Source organism: Parambassis ranga, chromosome 9, assembly GCF_900634625.1.
Source record: "Parambassis ranga chromosome 9, fParRan2.1, whole genome shotgun sequence".
Classification (NCBI taxonomy): domain Eukaryota; kingdom Metazoa; phylum Chordata; class Actinopteri; family Ambassidae; genus Parambassis; species Parambassis ranga.
In genome coordinates this window covers 23,467,819-23,477,818 of record NC_041030.1, presented here as the reverse complement: position 1 = coordinate 23,477,818, position 10,000 = coordinate 23,467,819, and the positions used below count along the sequence as shown (strand labels likewise).

Below are 10,000 nucleotides of genomic sequence, written 5' to 3'. Positions count from 1 at the left end.
GCAGAATGGAGGGAACAGGTAGAGGACGAGATTTAGAGAGAGAAAGAGAGAGAGAGGGGGGGAGAGAGAGGAGGGGGAGAGAGAGAGGGAGACAGAGACAGAGAGAGAGGGGGAGAGAGAGAGGAGGAAGAGACAGAGAGAGAGGAGGGGGAGAGAGGGAGACAGAGACAGAGAGAGGGAGAGACAAAGAGAGAGGGGGAGAGAGAGAGGAGGAAGAGACAGAGAGACAGAGGGAGAGAGAGGAGGAAGAGAGAGAGGGGGGCAAAGAGAGAGGAGGAAGAGACAGAGAGAGGGGGAGAGAGAGGGGGGGGGCAAAGAGAGAGGAGGAAGAGACAGACAAAGAGAGGAGGGAGAGACAGAAAGAGGGGGAGAGAGACAAAGAGACAGAGAGAAAGAGACAAAGAGAGAGACAGACAAAGAGAGGGGAGAGGAAGAAGAGACAGAGAGAGAGGGAGAGAGAGACAGACAAAGAGAGGAGGAAGAGAGAGAGGGGGGGGGGACAAAGAGAGAGGAGGAAGAGACAGAGAGAGGGGGAGAGAGACAGAGACAAAGAGGAGGGAGAGACAAAGAGAGGAGGAAGAGACGGAAAGAGGGGGAGAGAGACAAAGAGACAGAGAGAAAGAGACAAAGAGGGAGACAGACAAAGAGAGGGGGAGAGGGGAGAGTGACATTAGCATCACAGCAGAACACGTCGTCCATAGCTGTCTCTCACCAACGTCCTGGAAGCCGGTATTGACCGGAGCATCATCAAAATTCACACAGCTGATTCCCAGGGGGTCCAAATGAGCATTGTGATGCCCCATGACCTGAACACACACACACACACACACAGAATGCAGGTCTTCACAAGTCACCACACTGAAGGGTTAATCAGGCCTGTGTCTGATCACCCCATCACAGGGGACCTGTGGAGACTCCACTCACACAATACATGAGAGATCAAAGACATGTCTGAGAAGTCTGTAATCAATCAATCAACAGATACAGCACAAGTGGAGGACGTCCTGGAAACCTGCAGTGTGTGTGTGTGTGTGTGTGTACCTGGTAGGCCCTGATGAGGGACTGCACCGCCAGGTGATCCTCCACCAGCTTCTCCACGTTGGGCTGAGCTCCAACCAGAGAGGACAGCTGAGGAGCGACGAGGCCCACAGCCGATGACAGACCCAGAGGGGACTGGTACGCTGCCCCCGGAGGGGCGCCGGCGTTAGCGTTTCGGAAAAACACATCCCATGACTGCAAGGGGGGGGGGGGGGTCAATAACTGAATCAATACATCCAATAATTATCCAATACAATATAATAATTAATATAATTACAGACAGACACACACACACAGACACACATAGACTCACACACAGACACACAGACACACAGACAGACACACACACACACATAGACTCACACACACACAGACACACACACAGACTCACACACACACAGACACACACACACACACACAGACACACACACAGACTCACACACACACAGTCAACCTCACAGACTGATGCTCGTACAGCAGCTCTATCTGTCTAGTAGGGGACAAACACAGTGTCCATGGTTCGGCGTGTCTCAGGGTTCTGAGGTCAGGGTTTTCAGTTCAGTGCATACAGCCTGATTATCCATATTATTAACAATTATTATTCTTGTTTTGCTGTGTTGCTGCTGCTTGTGTGTTCACTGCTTTGCTGAGCTGACGTCGCTCCTGCTGCTCGTTGAGGACGGTACCTGCAGAGTGACACCAGCAAAGTCACTGGGTCTGAGGCTTCTGACATGAAAAGATTTGGAAAGTCGCCAGAGTCAGTGGCTCCCTGCATCACTTTCTGCACACGACCTGAACCCAGACACATGTACTGAACATGCCTAATTCTTAGTGGTTAATTGAAAAACATCAATCTTTCAGCTAGCATGCTAAGCTAATAAGAACAAGGTCACACTGATGTGTAACTACTGTGACACACACACAGCCAGGTGTGTGTGTGTGTGTGCCTGTGTTACTCAGCCATTTGTGTTGTCAGTAACTGATCCGCTTCCAAACACAGATCCTACTTTAAGACTTCTCTTAAACAGGTGTGTCATGTGATCGCGTGCCTGAGCTATTATTAGCTGCTGTCCTTTAGCGCTGGGGAAAAGTGTGTCTGCAGAAGTTGACCGCCGGCTCTGCATGTTGGAAACAGCGTAATAAAGCTGCTGCTCATTCCAACATGGAGCACAGTTTGATATCAGTCAGTCCTCGGAGTAAAAAGGTTCTTTCTCAACCTGGGAATGACCGAGTGTGACCGAACATTCACTGCTCGTCCAACAGGGGGCTCTGCTGCTCCTCACCTTGTGAACACTCTTGGGGTTCTCCAACCAGGCGTAGTACATCTCCTCCACATAGTTGGAGCTTGTCCCATTAAGGAACGGCTCTGAGGCCACCGGTGCCGTGTAGCACCTGATTGGCTGAAACGTCCTTGTGCCGTATGTGGAGGCGGCTGTGATTGGCCGCTGCGGGCCGACAGTCTGAGCCGCTTGAGAGGCAGTGAGCGGGCGCAACCGCACCGCACAAGTCCTTAAACGATGCATGAGCAGTCCTTAGAGTACCACACCCACGTCGAAGATCAGTCTGAAGGGCTGGATGTCCACAACCTCAGAACCACAACAGGAAATACACATCCACCGCCGTCACTGCAGCTCAGGAGGGGCCGAGTCACTGCGTCTACTGAGGAAGAGAAAAGCAGTGAGTCACAGAGGAACACAGCACCGACCCAATGACCAGGAAACAGGAGGTGCCGGGTCTCACTGAACCATCAGAGGTTCCTGTTTGACGAATGAACCTTTGAACTAATGACGGACATGAAGGAGTCAGTCACTTCCTGTATGTGACATCATCAGAGTGAGCCTGAGTGCCTGGACTAAGTTTTAAATAAAAACAGCCGACTCTGCAGCCACTGTGTGTGGGACGCCTCCACCTGTCTGTACACCAGTGTGTCCAGCTGTCCCGGTGCCTCCACCTCTCACAGAGGTTGGAGCTGGGAAACAGAAGCAGCCTTCAACGATTCAACACACGTCATTCAGGGTTCAGTCAGCAGGACATCTGAGTTTCAACCTAACGTTGGGCTGCTTCGCTCCCAGCCCGCCCCGGGGCCTCGCCGTGTGTCTGCCGGCTGCCGGACTGTGTGTTGTGACCTTGTTCTCTCCGCTCCTGCCTGTCACCATTCTGTCCCCGGCTCCACCTGGGACCCGCCCACTGCATGTCGACAGGACCTCCTGATTGGCTGCTCATTAGAAACCTCGGCCGGTCAGAGCTTCCTTATTGGTCAAACAAGCCGTCAGTCACTTTGCCCTTTCAGGAGTCATGAGTTCCCCAAAATGTTGTGCTTCACGAAAACACGGTAAAACAGTCCCTGTGTGAAAGCTCCGAGCAGCTAGCAGCGCCGCACTGACCGCAGGCCCGACCGGGCCCACGGCTAACACGGCTAACACGCTACATTATGTAATTAGCCTGCTAGCTCTGCAGAAACGGTCCCACTGACTTTTGCTTTTCGCACATTTAGCTAGCGGATAAAATGGAGCAACTCACGTTAATCTATCATTAAGAAGCCAACGCGCCGGCTAAGCTCTCCTAAAGCGGTTTAGACGATGACCCCGTCTGTGTTGGTTAGCACACAGCTAACAGGCTAACGGCTGGTCCCCGCCCGCCGTACGCTGCTCTCTCTCGTCTAAAACCGGTTCTGTGTCACAGGTGTCGTCACGCCGCGCCCGCGCGCTCCATCCAGGTACCCACGTCCCGGTGACTCACCTCCAGGAGCACTTCAGCGGCGTTCCTCTCAGCGGCTACCCCGAGTGCCCTTCGCCTCTCCCGGTAAAATGATAACAGCTCAGGGCGCAGAGCATGGAAGGCCTGCGTGCAGTGACGCACGCTGTGCTGACGCCATGACGCAGAGGGGCGTGGCTCCGGGCTGAGTTATTTTTACTCTGTAGGTGGTTGAAGGGCTTGTCCGATAATCAGAATACTTGATTAATCCCAGGGGTTAACGGCTCACACTCTGCTCAGAAGCAGCTTAGAAACACAAAACAAGTCAAAACAGAATAGAATACACTTTATTCATCCCTTGGGAAGGTCCCTCAGGGAAATTCGGGAAAAATTAATACAATAAAATTCTAAACAATAATAAACATTCAACAATCCCGTCGTGCATCACTGTCAGACCACTGGTCTCTCTCTCCATATCACAGCATGCTGCTTCTTTAACTTGATGCCTCTGACAAAAGAATTTCCTTCAGCATGAACAAAGTTTGATCTTATTTGACAGAAAAATATGAATATTAATAAAGTGTAATAAAAATGATGAAGTCTTTATGAAGGTTTTTACCCAACAAGTCTACAAAACTGTGACAAATAGATGTTTAAATTTACAGTTAAAACGTTTAATGCTTGAAAAGATTCAAGGACTCAACATTCTACAGATTAAATCTATTTTACATTCATCAAAAGCTTCAATAACTCCGTCTGGTCTGCGTGTAGTTTACCTGGACTCTGAATAACGAGGTGCCAAATCACCAGAGAGACAGAACAGAGCGGCCTCCTCCTGCCAGCCAATAAAAACACAAAGGTTTCACATGTCTGCACCTTTATTGAGTCTCCAGACCAACACAATCACAATCTGTCAGAGTTCATCACATCATCACGCGAAGCTGAAGCCGTCCATGTTTGGTTGTCGTAGTAAGCAGTACCTGAACGCAGCATGAGTCTGGGCTCCACAGCAACAACACGTCCCTGTATGTAAGCATCAAGCTCAGCTGAATACCACAGAGGTAAACAGAGCATCCGAGGGAGCCAGCCAGTCACCATGGTTACACAGGTAAGGAAGTATGAGGCTTGGTGCCCTGAGTTTGACCTCTCAGGCTGCTCCCCACTCAGTCCCTGTTACAGTCTGAGCCAGAGGTACGGAACACTGACCCGTTCGATAACATTGGTTACTGTTAAAGTGCATGAACCATTTCTGATTCTAATTACTGCTGAAGTGACGTAATGATCTGTCTGAGAGACTGGACTCAGGGCGTCAGGGTGCGTCAAGCCAAACGCAGCAAAGCAGCCTGTTAGTGAATGTAACAAACAGGCTATGGTCTGTCAGTGGATCATTAAAATAATCTTTAGCTGCAGCTGTGAAATAAAGCGTGTGACGTGGCTCAGCTGTAATGTGACGCTTCAGCTGCTCAGGGCTGAAAGTGAAGCCAGGGAGGAGCATCGCTCCACCAAGTCCTCACACAGCGAGTCAGACATGACTGGGAGCTGGTCGCATACAGATGCCTGGCACACACCTCGGTCTGAGAACACCTCGGTCTGAGAACCCCTCAGTCTGAGAACACCTCGGTCTGAGAACCCCTCAGTCTGAGAACCCCTCGGTCTGAGAACCCCTCGGTCTGAGAACCCCTCAGTCTGAGAACACCTCGGTCTGAGAACCCCTCAGTCTGAGAACACCTCAGTCTGAGAACACCTCGGTCTGAGAACCCCTCAGTCTGAGAACCCCTCAATCTGAGAACCCCTCAGTCTGAGAACACCTCGGTCTGAGAACCCCTCAGTCTGAGAACACCTCGGTCTGAGAACACCTCGGTCTGAGAACCCCTCAGTCTGAGAACCCCTCAGTCTGAGAACCCCTCGGTCTGAGAACCCCTCAGTCTGAGAACCCCTCAGTCTGAGAACACCTCGATCTGACAGTTTCAGGTCTGACAAGCTAACCGCTAATGCACTAGCATTAGCCAGTGACAATGTCAATTCATAGATTCAAATACTGAGTCATGTGTAAAATGCTTTGTCATAAAATTAAAATAATAATAACTATATGTGATGCAATGAAACCTCAATAAATGATGCACCAAATAGTTCAGGCTTGAATTGTTCCTGCAGAGACGTGCACCTCCAGGACCAAACACATGGAGGCGCTCTGCACAGGATGGGTGTACATTTCAACGCAGTGCAGGGCAGAGGAAGTGCAATCAGACGGCACCAGTGCTTTTATTTTGTAAAGAAGGTGCAGACTCCACCTCCTGAGAACAAACCTGCCAATCAGAGTTCTGAGATGCTGCTTCCCTTCAGAAGCTACCACAACACCCTCCTCATCTACAGTGACGGTCGAGGCTGTGTGCTGCCTGCAGAGGAAACATGGCTGCCATGTTGTAGTGTGTGTCACTATATTAACTATATGTGCCGCCATGCAGCCTGTTTTAATTATGACAGCAAGGACGGCGCTAATCAATGCCGCTGAGAAAACGATGAGACCCCACACATAGCGGGTACCTAACTAAATCCCTGTCCGTCTCAGTGGATGCTAGGCTAACTGGCACAGGTTGCAAAAGCCGTACCAGCTACTGTGTTAGCTAATGGAATGCCTGGTGCATATTTCTGCAATGCTAGCTGCAGCTTAGTTTTTAACACAGTTCAGTAAAGCCGGCTAGGTGAGCATGAAATGAAGCTGTTGTATATACGGTATTTAAAACCCTGACCAATTAACCAGCAGGAAAGACTGCTGCTAATTAGCATAACAAACTGTTGGCTAGCAAGTGTTTGTTAGCTTCCTGCAGTAAGAGTGGGCTGAGTGCACAGAGGGTGTCAGGGGGCGTAGTGAAGTCTGATTGGCTGGTGTGGTCACAGAACTGACTGCACAGGCAGGAAACAAAGAGCCCGTTCACACTGGGGGAAAACATGTGGCTTAAGCAGGATTCGGCCACATCCAGATCAATCCAGATCAATCCAGATGTGTTTTTATCTTATTATTTTTTGAGTGTGAACACCTCGAATCCGGCTAGATCCACCCACGAGAGGTGGATCTAGCCGGATTGGCTCAAATGTGGCTCAGGTGTGAACGCAAATGTGGCGAGCGAATCCGGCTTGCAACATGCTACTTCCGGTTAGTGACATGCTACTTCCGGTTTACGGGGCGAGACACGGGACAAAAAACCACATGACGCATGCGCACATGCGGTCCTACCGCGGCGTGAACAGACTCTGTATATTATGAGGCGCCACCTAGTGGTTTGGAGGTCTGGATGAAGCCAGATTGAGTGAGATTTGAAAATAGGTCTGAACGCATCCAGCTTAAAGGCTGTCTGGGCTCAATCCTGCTCTAGCTGGAATGACTTTCTCCAGTGTGAACGGAGCCAAAGAGCTGCTTCAGTCCAGCTGGTGGTCTGGTCCAGGGCCAGGGGCCATCTTTGCTCACAAACGCTTTTCTGGCTTTTTGCTGGGCAACTGCCCCGGAGTGGGTGGGGACTGAGAAAGGAGAGGAGGGGGGATCCAGGTGTGGTAGAAGGTGGCTGGTTACACAGGTGGAGCGGGGGCAGGTCTTTGAGGCACCAGAGGCTGTGATGCAGCAGAAGGTTTTGGCTTTCTGAGGAGGAGAAAGACGTGTTAATGTTTGTTTGAAGGCAGCAGTGAGCTGCATCAGTGAGGCGGCCTTACAGAGGAGGAGGAGGCGGCCTCAGAGCGTAGGATGGCGTGGTTCGGCTGGTCTCCACCACCTGCACACAGTAACACCATCAGGTTAAAGCTGCATCTGTCTGCATCTGTTTCATTTTACAGCCGTGTGTCACACAGGCCCTCAGCACCTGACGCTGAGCACAGGTTCAAGCAGCAGCAGCAGCATTAGAGTAATTAGAGTATTTTACCTCCTGCGGGGGGAGCAGCTGAGCGTGTTGCTTCACATGGAGAGAGCAGAGGCTACGTATTAGTAATGAACACACACACACAGCTGATGTGTGTCTGCGTGCTGCAAGAAAAACTGACCCCGTCTCTGACGATGCTGTTGGCGTTGCCCCGGGTAACAGGTGGAGGCTGTGCTCTAGGAGGGGGTCCTCTGCTGGGATTGACTGGAGCTGCACCGTCAGCCCTGAAGACACAGCAGAAACATCAGAGACACGCGGGACACCCGAACACAGAGCTGCAGGCAGAACCTCTGAGCACTCACTGGTATCCCTGGGACCTCTTTCTGCGGCTCAGCCCGAACCGCCTCAGCAGCTCGGCCCTGTGCAGGAAAACAAACGCACCCAGGGCGAGCAGAGGAAGAACGAGGAAGAAGAAGACAAGCAGGCCGTCTCTCAGAGATGTGTCCTTATCTGAGGAGGACAGACAGACTCCTGTTAGCACAAGTCATGCGTGTCTCTACCTTAGCTGTCCGGGTTAAGTACCGTTCCATGTGGGGCCGCTGTCGACGCTGCCGCCATAACCGCGGAGCTCACAGGAGGGCGGCGCCCAGCCATCCTCACAGTGACAGTTCCTGTTGCTGTTACATACCTACAAGAACCAGAGGCGTGAGACACGGTTCATGAGACAGCTCACAGACAGGCAGTGGCGTCTTACCCCGCGTCCGTGGCATTTCTTTCCTACGTCGCAGTCATAGTTCAGGATGTCAGCACTGCGACATTCAAAGTTCAGGCACACCTGCACACCACAGAAGAAGACACATGCTTTAATACCCCCCTTTCCTCCTCTCCCATGCCCCCCCCCCCCCTCACCCCCTCACCTTGTTGTCTCCGCATTTCGTCCCCTCGTTCACCATCCCAGGGTCAGGGACGTCTGAGCCCAGCATGAAGTCAACGCCGTAACACTTTCCTCCGGTGATGGGCGTGCTGATGATGGCGGGCTCGATGCCAAAGACCGTCTCTGCCTGAATGTTGGAGCACTGCAGCTTCCCACACAGAGCGTTTCTACGGAGACAGCATCGCTTGGACAGTGTCCTCTCTGTGCCTCCGTGTACGTGTCTGTGTGCGTGTGTGTTACCTGCTCTCGCACTTCTTGTGGGCGTAGTTTTGGTAGCCACAGTTACCGAAGCGATCGCCTTTACTGTTGACGTCCTTAAAGCAGATCTCAGGAGCTGCCTTTGCCTCTGGGGAGGATGAGGAGAGGATAAGAGAGGTGGAGGAGAGAGGAAGAGGTGGAGGTGTGAGAATCCACATCTGAGCGCGTCATGTCAGAAGCAGGCAGTGTACATACTGAGTCCAAAGATGGCCCGACACTGCCCGTCATGGTGCTGACACTTTCCGTTGTAACAGTAGGCCTGCTGGTCCTGGCACAGCTGCCCGTCCTGTAACACGGAGGTCAGCTGTGAGAGCTCGGGCGTGGCTGCAGCGCTGCCTGCAGGCCGCTCGCAGACTCACCTGCACGAAGACGTCGCTCTGACAGAAGGACGACGAGCCGTTGCAGTACTCTGGCAGATCACACTCGTCTGTGCTGGAGCGACACACCGTGCCTCCGGGCAGGAACTGCACACACACACACACAGCTCGTACACAAGGACGCTTCAGTTCGTGTTGGGGTCAAAGGTCATGTGACTGTTTACCTGACATTTGTAGCAGCACTCGCCGAACGCACACTGAGCTCCGGATTTCAGCTTACAGGTCTGATACTCACAGCAGGGGTCCTCCTCACACTCCTGCACACACACACACATTAATCACAGCTGGTCTGTGGCTGTACAGGGGAGTAAATGACCCACTGACCTTCTGGGATCCACAGTCACACTCCTCCCCCACGTCCACCAGCCTGTTCCCACAGTAGGGGGAGCTGTAGGCCTCGTCGGGCCTCGGGACATTCAGGAGACACGTTCCCCCCGTCAGCAAGATCATCTTCTCAAAATCATCTGCGCTGCAGCTGCTGAAGTTTCGGGATCCTCTGCAGAGAGGACACATGTACACTTTGAGCTAACGGCTAGCTGCTAGTGATGCTAGGTGACGGCACATACGTGGCTCCTGAGTTCATGATGCAGGCAGAGGCGGGGCATGTACATGTGCGGCCATCATCATGGTTCATCCCGAGGTTATGACCCAGCTCATGAGCCACAATGGAGGCAAATGAGACGATGTTGGTACCGGTGAACTGAAGGAGAGGGAGACAGACTGTGTTAGCGAAATGCACCCTGGGAATTGTTGTTCAGTCCGTGTCTCTGTCATGATACTGATACTCAAGGTGTGTGACATCACTTACTGCGTTGATTCCCCCTCCGTGACTTCTGGAGCAGACGGTAGAG

General features: G+C 52.0%; 2 protein-coding genes and 1 long non-coding RNA gene across 9 annotated transcripts in view; all 3 read right to left on the bottom strand.

The window, feature by feature from the left end:
- ogdha (oxoglutarate dehydrogenase a) overlaps positions 1 to 3,914 on the bottom strand; it is a 13,255-nt gene extending 9,341 nt beyond the window's left edge. For 3 of the 6 annotated variants that reach the window (XM_028413658.1, XM_028413661.1, XM_028413662.1), the window contains exons 1-3: positions 3,778 to 3,914; positions 2,322 to 2,697; positions 1,042 to 1,233 (exon numbers count right to left, since the gene is read on the bottom strand). In XM_028413658.1, the coding sequence (XP_028269459.1) occupies positions 1,042 to 1,233; positions 2,322 to 2,561 (432 nt within the window). In that variant the 5' untranslated portion in view covers positions 2,562 to 2,697; positions 3,778 to 3,914. Of the gene's footprint in view, positions 1 to 712; positions 807 to 1,041; positions 1,234 to 2,321; positions 2,698 to 2,778; positions 2,794 to 3,777 lie in introns of those variants that run through there. The other 3 variants (XM_028413663.1, XM_028413659.1, XM_028413660.1) reach the window with 3 other exon arrangements.
- Positions 3,915 to 4,592: 678 nt separating this feature from the next.
- LOC114441281 (uncharacterized) lies at positions 4,593 to 6,786 on the bottom strand. The gene is made up of 2 exons (XR_003671253.1): positions 5,685 to 6,786; positions 4,593 to 5,300 (listed from the first exon to the last, which is right to left on the bottom strand). It is a non-coding gene; the product is annotated as an uncharacterized LOC114441281 (long non-coding RNA).
- A 224-nt stretch (positions 6,787 to 7,010) lies between these two features.
- adam9a (ADAM metallopeptidase domain 9a) overlaps positions 7,011 to 10,000 on the bottom strand; it is a 7,844-nt gene continuing 4,854 nt past the window's right edge. The window contains exons 10-24 of one of the 2 annotated variants that reach the window (XM_028414102.1): positions 9,958 to 10,000; positions 9,716 to 9,849; positions 9,474 to 9,645; positions 9,314 to 9,406; positions 9,132 to 9,236; positions 8,968 to 9,058; positions 8,755 to 8,860; positions 8,498 to 8,681; positions 8,335 to 8,415; positions 8,163 to 8,268; positions 7,943 to 8,090; positions 7,762 to 7,864; positions 7,644 to 7,673; positions 7,438 to 7,496; positions 7,011 to 7,366 (exon numbers count right to left, since the gene is read on the bottom strand). The exon at positions 9,958 to 10,000 is cut by the window's right edge and continues 39 nt beyond it. In XM_028414102.1, the coding sequence (XP_028269903.1) occupies positions 7,297 to 7,366; positions 7,438 to 7,496; positions 7,644 to 7,673; positions 7,762 to 7,864; positions 7,943 to 8,090; positions 8,163 to 8,268; positions 8,335 to 8,415; positions 8,498 to 8,681; positions 8,755 to 8,860; positions 8,968 to 9,058; positions 9,132 to 9,236; positions 9,314 to 9,406; positions 9,474 to 9,645; positions 9,716 to 9,849; positions 9,958 to 10,000 (1,525 nt within the window). In that variant the 3' untranslated portion in view covers positions 7,011 to 7,296. The remainder of the gene's footprint in view (positions 7,367 to 7,437; positions 7,497 to 7,643; positions 7,674 to 7,761; positions 7,865 to 7,942; positions 8,091 to 8,162; positions 8,269 to 8,334; positions 8,416 to 8,497; positions 8,682 to 8,754; positions 8,861 to 8,967; positions 9,059 to 9,131; positions 9,237 to 9,313; positions 9,407 to 9,473; positions 9,646 to 9,715; positions 9,850 to 9,957) is intronic. The other variant, XM_028414104.1, reaches the window with a different exon arrangement.